The 15,045-nt window shown below is 53.6% G+C and overlaps 2 protein-coding genes across 3 annotated transcripts in view; both read right to left on the reverse strand.

Annotated features, from left to right (window-relative positions):
- The window catches only part of ZFP37 (ZFP37 zinc finger protein), a 308,781-nt gene that overhangs the window by 229,730 nt on the left and 64,006 nt on the right, over positions 1–15,045 (reverse strand). The gene's annotated exons all lie outside the window — the stretch shown is intronic.
- The window catches only part of DAB2IP (DAB2 interacting protein), a 179,898-nt gene that overhangs the window by 150,935 nt on the left and 13,918 nt on the right, over positions 1–15,045 (reverse strand). The window contains exon 1 of one of the 2 annotated variants that reach the window (XM_081150594.1): positions 10,513–10,655. The exons of the other annotated variant lie outside the window; for it this stretch is intronic. Coding sequence (XP_081006720.1) covers positions 10,513–10,615 — 103 coding nt within the window. The 5' untranslated portion in view covers positions 10,616–10,655. Of the gene's footprint in view, positions 1–10,512; positions 10,656–15,045 lie in introns of those variants that run through there. 2 annotated transcript variants of the gene reach the window in all.

Genomic DNA, 15,045 nt, shown 5'->3' on the forward strand with positions numbered 1-15,045 from the left:
GGCGGGGAGGGGAGAGACAAGGCATCGTCATCACCACATATTTTAATAATTATCTTAATCACAGTAAAAAAAAAAGCACCAGGCCACTTCCTGCTCTTGCACAGTAAAGGAAGTGAAATTGTTTGCCCTAATTCAATCAGGTAATTAACGAGACAATACAAAGAGAAATTCCAGCAAGGATATAAATACTTAAAATCCCTGCACTAGTTGCTGAGGATGTCAACAACAGGAACTCAGTGGCGAGGGGAGAGGTGAAGGTGGAGAGGTGTGTCCTGAGCTAAAAACAACAGCGCAGGCAGCAATTCATAATGACAGGCAGTGGCCTGTGCCAGCTCTGTGGTAAGCACTCTGCATGCATTACCTCACGCCTCAAACACCTCGATGAGGCAGGTGTCACTATTACCCTCATTTGACAGGGGAGGAAACTGAGGTGCAGCCAGTGAAATGACTTGCCCAAGGGCACACCATGGAAGTGACGAACTCATCTCTGAATTCAAACTCCCTTCTTCATCCACACCCCTCTGCTCCCTCTCCAAAGGCATGCTAGGTATAAAAGGATCTAGGGATGTGTGGTCTAAATGGGGAAACTGAGGCAGAATTGGGCACTCCCACCCCCAAGTGTCCTGACTGCCAGGCCTCCCAGCTAACCTGGCTGCAGGGCTGCCACAGAGAAACGGGCAAGCTTGGCAAAAGTGATTCTGCAGTCCTCTTTCCAGAAACCTGGGCAACTGTCCCCCAGACTTCTTACCCTCCCCACACACCAACCTGTGGCCTTGCTAAAGACTGAGCACCCTTTCCCCCTAAGGCCGAACCCATAGGTTCTCTGGAAGGAGGGAGGAGCTGAACCTTCAACTGGTTTGAGCCCCCCCCTTCAACCCAGCAGGCCTGCTTCAACAAACACTCTCCCTGGTGACAAAACCACAGAAACAGGCTCTAGTGGAATGTAAATGCTGTGCAAAAAGTAAACTTCAAGTGCCTTAAAGAAAGTGATCTCTTCCTCCATCATGCCTGTTCTCTATGCATCACTTAACACCCATGCTCGAAAGCCTTTTTGTTTGGCTGACTTGAGTCACTGTGTATCTTTACAAGAAAAATAAATAAGGAGTTCATACAGTCTCTTTAGTTCAGACTTTTCCATGCCCGGAACTCCCTTCACCAGACTCCTGCTTAATCGCATCTAACATCTCCACATTCATACGTTCACCATCCCAGAGGAGTGGGCCTGGCAGCTGAGGGCAGAGAGCACAGTGGCTGACACTGTAAGCCGTGGAGTGGGGAAGACTTCCATTCAAACTCTACCCATACTCCTTTTTAGCTGGGTGATTTTAGGCAATTCACTCCTTCCCTTGGGCCTCAGTTTCCTCGTCTGCAAAATGGAGATGGTAAGAGGACCTCACGGATCTAGTTTGAGAATAGAATGGGCTGATTCTTGGAAAGTCTCAAGCTTAGTGTCTGGCCCATGGAAAGTACTCAGAAAGTGTGAGCTGCTAGCAATTATTATTACAGCCCAGAGGGGGTCCTGCACCTTGCTCAGGGTTACAGAGCCAGCGTGAGGCAGAACAAATATTAACGAACAGCAGCTTCTGGCTCCTGGTCCAAGCTCTTTCTCAACACAGAGCCACTCTCCTGGGAACCTGGGAGAGATGGCACCGCCCAGGGGCTTATCATGGCCCCGCAGCTTCCCCAGGCCTGCAGTCTACAGGCCAAGTGCAAAGTCCCAAACGACAGGTTTGTTTTTCTTACACACACACACAAAATCCGACAAGTGGCTCAGAGTGAAAGTTCCCAAACTTTGGCAGCCTCCCCCATCCAGAGGTGAGTAGTGATCTCATCCTGTGACTAAGCCGACGCCCGCCGACGCCAAGAGCCCTCTCTGGGAACCCACAGGCTTGGCGCTGCTGGCTCCCAGCCCCAGGAGGAGCCAAGACTGCAAAACTGGGATTCTCGCAGAGCTGGGAATCCCTGCTCCTGAAGCCCAGAAAGGAGCAGAGTGGTTCTAAAAAGCAGGGTGGTGCTGCAGCCAAAGACCAGGATGGAGCTGGAGGTCTGGGTTTGAATCCCAGCTTTGCCATGAGCTTCTCGAGTTTTAGGCAAACCCAAGCCTGTGTCTGCCCAACTCTAAAATAGGTAGATTATAGATTTCCAATGGTCTGTCCGGCTCAGATCTGGGTCAGCCCTCAGAGGTCTCTGGCCTAGCTGGGGAAGGGGTGGAGAGCTAGTACAGGTACGGATTAGAAGACAATGGGCACTAGAATGTGCAGAGAGGCCCGTGTGGCTGGAGTGGTCGTGCAGGCTGCCTGGAGGAGCTGCCTGATGGTGTCCTTGTGGGGGAGGGTGACGCTGGGAGAAAGAGAATGTAGGTTCTGGTGGTCTGGGAGCTTGTCAGGGGCAAGGAGCCCAGACTCAGAGAAGCGAGAGCAGACTGTAAAGGCTTCAGTGAATCCAGGCAAGGGAGAAAAGCTTTCCCTCAGAACTTCAGCCGCCACCTCCTCCCTCTCAATTCCTCCCACCATGGTGAAGACAGGTAGACAACCAGAAGAACTTAGATTAAAAACTAGAAAAAGCCAAAGAACACAGATATAGACTTTGCCCAGAACTGGCTCCTCCTAGAACCCAAAGGCAGCAGAAAATAGGGTCCTCCCTCTCCCATGGTGCCGGGTTCCAGAAGGAAAGGTAGGGATGGACAGGGTGTCTTCTGAGGATTTTTTAAAAAACCTCTCTACCAAACACCATAAAATGACACCAGTGGGGGGCACACCACTGCACTGCAATGTTGTGCACTGTTGATAAAGCAGGGAACTGGAATTTTCAATGGCTCCCTGTTGCCTATAGCATCATTTCACATGCTCCTTATTATGGTATTTAGGGCCCTGATTTGGGGTCCTGATGATACTTTTCTGCTTCACTCCCATCACTACCCTGCCTTCCCCCAAACCCCTGCCCCAGCCACTCACAGCCTCTAGCTGATCCCCAGCCCCATCATGAACCTTTGTCCCCTGGGGCTTTGATCCATCCTTAGGTCCTTAGTCTTCTTACTATCCTTGCTGCTTTACTTAATAATCTACCCCTATTGTTTCAGCCACCCCCTTTCTCCCCTGGAGCCTGTCCACTGGGCTCCTCGAAAGAGTAAAGAACAGACACGGGGGGCGGGGAACAGACTTGGGTTCTGCCACCAAATTTTGGGCACAGCCTCATGTGAGGAGTGGGCGCACACCTCCACACGCTCATTTATAAAGTGGGCAGCGCCACTTCTACCTACGTCAGCGGCCGCCGAGCCACTCAAGTGAGATAACGGAGCCAAGGGCCCTGCACAGCCTGGAGTGTGACGCGAACTCAGGGGATTAGCGTGGCTATTTTTAACTCCCCCCATCCAGGCCGAAAACAAATCCCTCACACACCCTGCAGATCCCTATCGGGGCCGGCAGAGACATTTGGGAATTCTGTCCTCCCGGAAGCAGCGCCAGGCCAGCGTGGGTGGCTCACCCTCTGCGGGGAAAGGCTCCGAGGGCCGCACTCCAGCCAGCACCGGCTCCCACTCTGTCTGGCCCGTCCTCACAGCCCCGTCAAACAGCCATTTCCTGGTGGACTCAGTTGTCACATATTGTCCAGCTGGTGACAGCCAGACAGGGTCACCAAAGATGCTGAGAGGGGTCATTCATTCATTGGCTTACTCATTTACCCCCACACACCATCCTGTCCCCCTCTGAGGAGGTGGGGCCCGCTGCAGGGTCACCCTGAGGGTCAACCATGAGCATCTGTGCTCGGATGTTCAGTCGAGGGACAGAGGCAGGGGTGGAGACTGATAGCCTAATAGAGCAAAAGTGAGTGGGACAGTCAATAACAAAGGCATCGCGGAGGCTATGGGACTCCAGGGGCCCCTGCCAGCCTCCATCTGGGCAAGGGACTGGGACAGCATCTGAACAGAAAACCAGACCATCATCCATCTCACTCCAGCACCCTCAGCATCTCTCGGACCTTCCTCCAACATGGGTCTGCACTAGGTAGCAGCCACTGTCACCCACAGGGGGATGGGCGCGTCCTACTTTAGGACAGAGAGTTCCTGGTAGTCACCTGGCCCACCTGTGTTGACTAAATCCACAAGGACATTGCCCATTCTCCCAGGTCCCACCTCGCCCACCTGCCGCTGCCTGAGTTCACGCTCATCAAGTGATGTCAGTGGGGAAAGCGGCTCCAACGCAAGAGTTTCACAGAGAAAGGCCTCATTGAGAATGAGAAGCCGGCAATGGCGAGCGCCTCCTCCTGGCTCCCCACTCCGAGCTCTGCCTCCTCAAAGGCCCCAGAGAGCGCAGTGAGCACTGGACATGGAGCAGGAGCGGCAGTGTGAGTCCTGGGCAGCCTCCTTCTGGCTGCGAGAGCTCAGCCAAGCGTCCCCTCTCGCAGAGCCTCGGTTTCCTCAGCAGAAAGTCATGCTAAAGGCCTACATTAAACAAGAGCGGCTGAGCAGAAGTGCTTTACAAACCCAGACGTTTTGTAGAAATGTTTGTTTCAGCATAAATTCTTTGTCCTCAGTTTTGTTTTCTCCCTTTTGGCCTCTGGGGCTCAAGAACCCTCTCTGAACTCGGGGACAGACAGTTTCTCTGGAGGTTCTGGCCACAAATAAGTGTGCAACCCTAGAAAAGTCATGTGACCCCTAGGTGCCTCTGGGGCCATATCTGTGGGCTCCCAACACCATCTCAGTGACCCCCAAGGCCCTTCATAAGTGCTCTGCAAACTCTCTTACGAATTCTAAGGAATCGAGTGGACCTGGGCTAGAGGAGACGTGAAGTTCAGCCTGCAGGCAGGGGAACCGACAGCTGCCCTTTTCAGACCTGCTTCCAGGCGGCTCTGTCTTTGATGCCACAGAGCCAGAATAGACTTTTTTAAAAAACAGATCAAGAGCGATCCAAAGGAGATAGGAAAGTCACTCTGCACACCAAAGGCACCTCCCTGTCCATCCCATGGCTGGAGGCAGCCTGGCCCGGGGCACACACTGAGAGGACCCCCACCTGTTTGCCTTGCAAAGCGGGGTGCAGGCAAAATGCTCTGAGTCGGGAGCAGAAAAACCAAGCCCAGATCAGAGTGCATCTCGGAGACGAAGCAGTATAAGGCAAGGTGGTTAATACGAGCTACAGGCAAGCACCATGCCGGGGGGACAGCTCGCCCTGAGTGGGGTGATGATACCAAGTAGAGGTGACATTTTTGCCAGACCCAGAGGGGCGGGAAGAATTTGGCCAATGAAGCACTGGGCAGAGAGAGAAGGGCATCCAGGAGTCACAAGCAGAGAAATCAGGCAGCAGGCAGCCTGCAGAGCAGAGAGAGAAGGGAGAGGCAGGGAGGAACGCTGAGCAGGTAAGAGGCCCTGATCGCCAGGCCAGGGAGTATGAGTTTGATCCTGTGGGTGAGTAACGGGGAGCCACCCCTGGGAGAGGGGAAGACGACGCATGATGGAGGGGGAAACTGAGGGCAGGCGGCTGGCAGGGCCTGCTTTAGGAAGCCAGGCTGCCAGAGGCCTGTCCTGGGCATAGAAAACAGGCAACTGGATCCCCTCAGCCAGCTGTTCGCTCCGAGATGTTCCAGTCATCCAGGCACAGATACCAGTTGGGAGGGGCTAGGCTCAAGGAAGGCTGGGGATGCCCAGGAGAGAGACACGCGTTGGCTAAGGAGGGAAACAAGGGACTGTTACACATCCTCCTGGTCTCTCAGCCAAGGTTATTCTAGGCTGAGAGGGTTGCTCAGCTAGGTTGGCCTCAGACCCCATGCCCCCAGTTATTCCTACCATCACCTCCTGTAGTGTTAAGAGTGCAAAATACTATTTAATTCCAAGGCGAGCAACCTCACTGCATCCTCCTGCCCCAGCTCCCCGATCCCCCTGGACACTGAGTCCACAAAAGCCTTTCTGGCTGGTTTCACAGCAAGCCCCAGGGAAGCACTCTGCCCTCCAGCACAACCCAATGACTCACCAGCACCCTGAGCCCATCGTGGATGCAGAAAAAAGTACAACCTAGGAAGGTCCAGTTTGGAAGGAATCTCAGAGATCTAACTAAACACCTCCCCTTCCCCCTTTACAGAAGAGAAAACTGGAGTTTGAAAAGATGACCAGCCCTGCCCAGGATCACACAGCCCAATGGTGGCCCAGTTGGAACCCAGGTCTTCAAGCTTCCAGGTGAGGGCTCTGGCACCAAAGCCAGGACCAGGTGGGGCAGGGGAACAATGAGGTTGGGATACAGTGCAAAAAAGCCTGTCAAGGGACCTGGGATCCAGTTAGAACTTTACCACTTTCCCCACACACACAGACATTAGAGCATCAGAAGTGTCAGTCAGCTTCCTGGACTCGGTGACCTCTTCCATAAAATGGGTATTTAGTAAGTCCCGTGCCTTCCACAGGATCAAACAAGATTGAGGTGGGACAATGCATAGCACAGCTACGAGGTCAAGACAGGGATAGTCCAGCAGGGGTGGGGAACCTTTTTTCTGCCAAGGGCCATTTGGATATTTATAACATCATTTTGAGTGCCATACAAAATTATCAGCTTAAAAATTACCCTGCTATATTTGGTCAAACATTTAATTAACTCACCAAATGGGCCAGACCAAATGATTTCATGAGCCTTATACAGCCCACTGGCCAGACATTCCCCACCCCTGGTCTAAGGCCTAGGTGGGCGATTCCTTTACTTAAGTTCAGATCTCTTGGAACCCATACTCCTTCCATATTCTCTCCCTGGGGGTATTTTAGGGCTATGGTTCTCAAAATGTGCTGTACATGTGAATGGCCAGGGGAGTTTTAAAAAGTGCAGATTCTGCCCGGCCAGCATGGCTCAGCGGTTGAGCATCGACCTAAGATCAGGAGATCGCAGTTCGATTCCCAGTCAGGGCACATGCCTGGGTTGTGGGCTCGATTCCAGTAGGGGTGTGCAGGAGGCAGCCAATCAATGAAGACTCATCACTGATGTTTCTGTCTCTCTCTCTCCCTCTCTCTTCCTCTCTCTGAAATCAATAAAGACATATTTTTTTAAAAAAAATTAAAAATAAAAAGTGCGAATTCTTAGGTCAAGAGTAGAGTCGAGGAATCTGTACTGCAACAAGTGCCCAAGTGATTATAATAGAGCATCATCAGCACACCCACAGACCCAGGCAAGGCCCCCTGCCCCCACCCCGTGGGCATGCATGAGGCACAGGACAAAAGTAAAGATTAGAAGCTTGAGCTCTAAAGACAGATGCTGAGTTTGGGATGTATTCCAGCTCCTCCCGGGTTATATGACTTGGGTAAATCTCTTAACCTCTCTAAACCTGTTTCTTCATATGCAAAATGAGCATAAGAAAAGAATCATCCTCCCGGGGTTGTCTTTAGGATGCAAGGAAATATGCATAAAGCCCTCAGCACAGGACCTGGCATATAATAAACACTCAATAAATGGTGCTATGATCATGGCCAAATTCAGGTCAGTGTGTTAAATGCCTAAAGGAAGGAACAGAATGCCAGGCACCCGGGGACTGCAGTGAATAATTGAGCCAGTAAGAGATGCCTGCAGGCTTGTACTAAAACCAGTGGGTAGAAGTAACAGGGACACAGATTTCCGCTCCAAACAGGAAGGATTTTTTTAACAGACTGGAGTTGCCCAATCATGAAGCCAGCTGCCTAGTGGGCTGTCACTAGAGGATCCTAGCAAAAAAGACTAGATGTTCACCACGTGGAGACACAACACTGGAGAAGGAAGAATGGGGAGGGGGTGGCCTGGATGATCGTGAAGGTGACTTTGGACCAGGTCCTGCAGATCAGCCCCTCTCCCTCTCGTGCAGGTCAATTAGTGCATTTGCATTTCCCTGATATTTACAACCTTCACCTCTAAGCATCCAAAAGGGATGGGGAGAGATCAGTGATAGACAAAAGCCTATACCTTCTGAATAGTTCATGACAAGAGGATGGAGGGGGCTGTCTTAAATCTGAGACCTACAAACCCACTGGAATCATAGGCCTTGGAGGGCATGTGCATCTGTGCACTTTTCTCAAAAAGGGTTGGTGGAGAGGGGCTGGTCCACAACCAGCTTTTGAGAGGAGGGGGATCTAAGGCACAGAGTGGCTGGGTCCCTCAGACAGCAAGAGGGCCCAAGCTCCAGGTTGCAGGCTGGCAGCTGAAGGCTGTTGTCCTGTGAACCAGGTGTTTTCCATGCCTTACCTCTCAAAGGCCTCGCTAGATTCCCCTGGAGAAGGACCTTGGAGCCCAGAGAGGTTAGGAAACCTGCTGAAGGACACACAGCTAGTGAGGGCAGGGCTGAAGTCTGAACCCAGGTTCTCTGGGCTCCAAAGCTAGCATTTGATTTGGTCTTTAACTCACAGGTGTACTGTCTTAGGTCAAGAAAAAATAGAAGGTTGGCTTTGACATTGAGGGGAAGTAATGATAAAGATAATAATCCTCATAAGTGGCAACCTACCTACTCATCCACCCTCAATCAAAATTAAATTCAAGTCAAAATTATTTCCCCCCCTAAACAGCACAAGGGGGTTGGGGGAGAGGGGCACAGTTTCCATATGACTCAAGCCAGACAGCTCAAAAGAATGGACCATCGAGAAACTAGTAAACCAGAAAGTCCCACCAGGCTGAGAATTGGGACCTGCATGGTTTGGTCTCTATTCCCACTCTGCTTAGCTCAAGGTGTTTTCATGGAAGGCAGGGTACAAGGCAGCCTGGGAAACTAAAAAGAAACCTCACGTCAATGATCCCGCCCCCTAAATATTAAAGAGTGGCTAGGGTTGGACAAAACACCCAAAACTTGGGTGTCCCGGGGTGCCTGGCTCTGCACAGCAACGAGTGTCTATCCAATTATCAATCCTCAGAGTGAGGTTAAGGAGGGTCTGAAATTTGGGGAGACCACTGGAAACGTTGGGGTTGGGAGGCTAGAGAACCCCCCTCCCCAGCCAATCCCTGACCAGCTGCCGGCCCCAGCTAGGGGTGCCTCCTTGTAACACCAAGAGCAGTTCTCTCCCAGGGACCCAGAGATAGAGGCGGGGCACACAGGAAAGTTTAAAGGGTCAACCCACTGGCTGGAATAAGGTGGAAGAGGGGTGAGTAACGCAAAGTCGCAGTCCACTCTCTGTCCGGTGCCCCCGTATCTCCTACCGGGGCCTCCAGACCCTCTCAAACCCCGGATCCCTCTGGGATCCCTGCAAGCCCTTGGGCCCCTCTCGTCTTGCTTCAGGGGCTCTGGCTCTTACCTCTAGGCTCGAGCGGGGCCGCTGGGCGCTGCCATCCCAAAGGCGCCGGAGCCAGCTCCAGGGTCAGGGCCCCCAGGCGGCGGGGCTGCGGGATCGCCAGGCGGCAGGAAAGTTTTCGTGGCGTCAGCCAGGCCGAGCGCCGCGGAGCCGGCCGAGCGGGTGGCGGACCCGCAGAGCGCGCTGCCGCCGGCTCCGCGCCTCCGCCCGCGCCGCGGAGCTGGGCTGCCGGGCTCCCGGGGCCACCCGGCCCGCCCAGCCCGGCCAATCGCAGGCCCGGCCACCGCAGCTCCTCCCGCCTGGCCGGCACCGAGCGGAGGCCGGGAGGGGAGAGGCGGGGGCGCACCTGTTTGACCAATCGACCCCACTACTGCCACCCGCCAGGCCGGACTGGGCAGGGCGGGCCCCCTCATTCCCGCACACGCCCCCCGCCCCGTCCCCGCTCTTGGCCCGGGATCCGGGCGGGCCACACGCCCCCTCCCTCCCTCCCTCCCTCCCTGCCACCCGCGATCTAGGCCCGGCCACACTGCGCTGCGCTCCGGGGCCCGCGTGTCCAGGGCGCCGCGGTCTCGGCTCGTCCGCCAGGGCCCCCCGCGCGGCCCACGGCGCTCCTCCACGGGGACCCCAGGATTTCAGACATAAAACCCCGGCTTTAGGCTGTGGGCTACTGGGGTACGCGACTGAGGAGTGGACCGGGACTCTGCTTTGCTCACCCCTCTACCAATCTGCACCCTCCTCCCCCGCAAGGGTCTTCAAGCGTCCGCTGACCCCTGAAACTTTCCTGGGGGCCCTGCCTTGATCTTGGGCCGCGGGGCCCAAGATCTGATGCTAAGTCCAGAGCTTTGGGAGAGAATGGGTGGGGGTGGGGGTGGGGGTCACAGAGAAGGCAATTCTAGCCCTCCCACCAACATGCTCTCTGGAGGACCCCATCTGGGTTGGGGCAGCCTTGTCCAGAATGCTTGTGATCTGCTTCAGCGGGTACCCCAACTTTTCTTGGGATCACAACAAATATTCAAGTTTGACGATTGCATTGTCCCATTTTCCAGATAGGAAGGCTGAGGCCAACGGGAGGTGAACCCTTCTCGGACCCGGGTGGCAACGAAGCAACTTTTTCAAACTAAAGGCGAGTTTACAGAGAAGCCAGGCTCTTCTCCACAGCCCTGTGCGGCTGCCTGCGGGGCCCCCGCCCCCACCCCCTGCCCTTGACCTCGCCCCCCGCTGCGGACCTGGGATGGGGAGGGAGAAGCAGCCCCAGCAAGCGCCTGGGAAGAGCGAGAGGCGCGCAGCCGGCCCGGCCTTACCTCGGCAGCCGAGCGAGTCCCCGCAGAGCGCGCCGGCCGGAGGCCCCAGCAGGGGCAGGGAGGCCCAGGCGAGCGCGCGGGAGGCCGTGCCGCCCGCTCCCATCCCGGGCGGCCTGGGCAGCGCCTCGGCCCGCGGGCCTTCCACCCTCCCTGGCACCTGTGGGGATCGGCGCTGTGCCCGCGGGCTGGGCCTCGGGGGTGGGACCGGGGCCAGGCCCTGAGTGGGCGCCTGCGGGGCTCCCCGGGCTCCGTGGACTGGCAGCGGCTCGGACTCCCAAAATCGCTGCCCCAGCTCCAGGCGGGCACAGGACGCGCTGGGCAGGGCACTATTTTTAGCGAGAGCTGCTCTCCCAGTTGGACAGACAGAACCAGTTAATTCGGCCGCTGGGGAAGGCCTGCACCTGGAGCTCCCCGGAGCGCAGCCGCGGCTCTGCTGAAAGCCGATCCTTCGCATTCCTGCCTCTCGAGGCGGGAGGGCGGGGGACGCCTCTCATTCCTGGGGGAAGCCGGCGTCCTCGCCGACGGCCGAGCGCACGCCCGGGACGGAGCTCCTTCCCCGCTCTGACACCCTCCGCACCTCCCGCAGCCGACCCCAGGCCTCGACGGCTTCCCGTGAAGTGCCCACCTGAGGCCCGAGTTCCCTACCGGGCTCTAGCAGCGGGAAGAGCCTTCCAGGCGTGGGGTCTGGGTCCCAGCACACGTACATCACTCAGGAGCTACTTGTTGAAAGAAGGGAGGAAAGAGTGAAAACCCGGGACCAGAAGAGCCGGAGGGTCAGGTAGAGCCTGGGCAGTATGGGATGGGTGTATAGGGTGGCTTTGAAATCCCACAGGACCCCTAATCCAACACTTTCTGGCTGCGTGACTCTGGCAAGACATCTCACCTGTGTGCCATAGTTTCCTCTTCTGCACAAGAGCCCAAGAGACAGAATGTGAGGTCTTCGTAAACAAAAGCATGACAAGGAGGTGCATGTCATGCGTGACAAGAGGGGTGCAAAAATGAGTAAGATGTGGCTCTGCTCTCAGGGAGCCACTAGCCCACTAATTCAAGGGAGGAGGTTATAAGGGCCTAAAAAGGTACAATGAGACCATATGATACTAGCCCAAGGACAGGTAGATAGGCCAATAATAGAGGCTACAGAAATGGACACACACCTACATGGAAACCTGAGGTAGCGGTGGGGCTGCAGGTCACTGGGGAAAGAGTGGACTGTTCTATAAATGGTGCTTTTATGGAGCGATTGGCTGTCCATACTGGGAAAAAGTGAGATGGAACCCCTACCTCATACCACACATAAAAAAGTCAGTTTCAGGTGGATTAAAGACTTAAGATTTTTTAAAGACTCTTGTGTCTTTAAGCACAAACCATTAAGAAAAAGATTGATACATTTAAAGTGTAAAACCCATTTTTTTTAAATCAACATAAGATATTTGGAACACAAAGCTAAAATATACACACAGATCTTCTACAGATCAATTTCAAAAGAAATGAGAAAATTGGGCAAAATATATGAACAGGCAACTTGAAGAAGGGGAAGCATGAGTGGCCAATAAACATACGAAAAGATATTCAGTCTCACTCGTAACAAAGAAAATGCAAAATACAACCCAGTAAAGTGCCATTTCCCACCAGTGAGATTGGCAAGCAGCAAAGGGGTAGGAGCGGCAGACAGAACTCTCACACGCTGCTGGTGGGAGGGAAAAACCACTCTGGAAAACAAGTTGGCAGCATTTAGAGGTGTCGAAGATGCATGTACCCCGGCGACCCAGAGACTTGGCTTCTGGGTTAAACCTAGAGAACCACTTGCTCATGCAGCAGTGTTTATTCCAGGAAAGAATCTGAACAGCCCCAGTGCCCATCAGAGGAAGAACAGACTATGGAGCCGTCGGCGAAGTTCTATACTGCGGTGAAAATGAGTGACTAGGCTCCTTATGAATCCCAAGTGGGAGGGTGGGGAGCAAGTTGCAGAAGATCAAGTTGTATGATATCATTTATATAGAATTTTTAAACGCGCAGAACAAAATGATACCATATATCACTAGGAATGCACATATGTGGTAAAACTATAAAGAAATTCAAAGGAACGGTAGATAAACCTATTCAGGGAAGAGTTTATCTCTGGGGGGAGACGGAGACATGACACATGATAGGAGGGGCTTCAGTCATATTGGTAAGGTTTGATTTCTTGACCTGGATTGTAGTTACACAGGTGTTTTGTGTTTTGTTTTGTTTTTTAACTCTTCATAACTTTTTTATAAGGGACAGAGCAAGCATGGTGAGAGTCTACATAAAACCCAGTCTTGCTCTGAACTTCAGTTTCCTTATTTTAATAATGTGGTCATAGCGTCTCTGAAGTACTCAGTAAATCATAAGAACATGACTCGCTTGCTGCCGTCTCCACTGGGGCCCTTCACACCCTGGTCCCAGCCAACTGAGACTCCTGAACCCAAGCACCACCCTGCAGCCAGGTCTCCTGAGGCCCCCGCTTCTGTCATGTCTGTGCACAAACCATTTACTGCTGGAATTCCTGTCCTCCCTGTCTCTGTGGGGCCAGGGCCTGTTTCTCTTATTATGATCCAGCTGAGCCATTTCAGTCCATAAGAAGCCCCTGGAGCTCTTCGTTGGCCCTCCCAGGCAGAGGGTTCCCGCAGCGCCTGCCCACCCCACCGTCCGTGCTTATAACATTGTGGATTATCACACCCAGTTATGGAGCTGTCTCCTCCCTGAGCAGACTGTGAGCTCCTCCAGGTCACAAACCTTATCTGAGCCACCACTTCTGTCCAACCACCTGCATATAGTCTGGCCTCAGGAAGGTTTGTTGAATGAATAAAGGAGTGAATGGACGCAGATACTCAAACCAAAAGGGGTCATGCCATACTCTCAAAAGGAAAGCAATTCCACTATACAGATCTTCACTGCGTGTTCTTAGGAGGCAATGAGACCTTTGGGATCCGAGAGACCTGGGTTCACATCTGGGCTGAGCCATTTGCCAGCTGTGTGACCTAGGGCATGACACAACATCCCTCTGCACCTCAGTTTCTGTGTCTGCACAACCAGGGTGTGACTGCAGCTTACCTCAAGGGGTTCTCGTGAAGGTTCAATGAGGTAATAGAGGCAAAATGCATGGCCCCATTTTTGGAACAGGCAGTAATTATAGCAGTTATATGAATATTGGCCAAGAGGAAGATGTTTGCAGGGGAGGGTGGAAGGAACCCAATGTTACTATGAAAGTGGGAGGCTGAAAAGTATGTTAGGGAGTGTTTTCCAGTTCTGGGCAAAAACATGCACCTGGAGGCCGGCCCAGGAGGTGGGAGGGTCAGAAGTGTGCTCCGAGTTAGTGCTTCCTCCTGGCCTTTGTCCTACCCCTGGGTGAGGGACTGTGCAGCATTTCAGAACCACAGACCCTCCTGTCTGTCTCCCCACATCCACTCTGGCCCCCTCTAATCTGTTCTTGCATATAGCCCAATCTGGACTGGTCTTTTCTTTGCCAGCTTCCATCTGTAGGGGCGACAGAGCCTCCAGCACCTCCCCCAGGGACGTGTCTGAAGCAATTTACCAAATGCATCCTCTGCACTATATATGCAAAATCCACATATGTCTGCTTGTCAGGAGCTCCCATCAAGGCAACAGAGAGGACGTCGGACTGCTTATGGTCCAGGCTCTAGAAGATGAATTGGCCAGTGGTGCATGCTGTACAAGCAAACAGATAAGTAAAGGTGCCAGGCTGCATGGGCCCTGGAAAAGAACAAGCCTGTGTTCCTCATGGGTTCAGAGGTTTTCTGCACTAATGAGCGGATCCTCTGTGACCCAGGCCACACTGGACAATGTAATATTATTCTGGTGACATGGACATTAGCCCCAGTTGGCTCTTTGTTCCATGCAAATGGCCACACAAGGCAGGAACCCAGCCCAGCTTAAGGCCTGCTGTCTCAATGCTTCTCAGAATGTCTCCGGTGACCTTCTTGTTGGTTATATCAAAGGACACCTTTCCAACCTCCTCTCACCCGACCTCTTGGCTCTACTTCACCCCTGGACACTCTCTGATCTTTTCTGTCTCTCCACCGTCTCCCAGTTTTTCTCCTAGTTCCCTGGTCCTCTACTTGGCTGCCTCATTTTACTACACTGGGCTATAAAAGCTGGAGTTTGAGATTGTCTAAGTCCCTCTTCTCCTTCCAGACTCTCCCCTTCAACTGCATCTAGGCCCGTGGCTTCAACAGGCCTTATGTGGGTGGGTCCCAAATGTTTATTTCCAGGCCACTCCAGGCACTGTCCGCTGTCTCTTGCCTGGCCTCCAGGAAGAACTGAGCTGGCTCCCTGCGTCCACCTGGGCCCTCTCTCTGCTGGCCTCTCTGTCTGTGGCTTCTCCTGGTGAGGTTTACACAGCACAGATTCAATCATATCACCCCAAGCTGGCTCAAAAGCTTTCAATGGCTTCTTCTTGTCTTCATGTGGCCTAGCAGGCCCTGGGTCATCTGGTCCCAGCCCACCTCTCCATCCTGGCTTCTTGCCATCGCCCCCTCCCTCTCTGCCATC

This window comes from Miniopterus schreibersii, assembly GCF_964146895.1.
Source record: "Miniopterus schreibersii genome assembly, chromosome: 11".
In the NCBI taxonomy this organism is placed as follows: domain Eukaryota; kingdom Metazoa; phylum Chordata; class Mammalia; order Chiroptera; family Miniopteridae; genus Miniopterus; species Miniopterus schreibersii.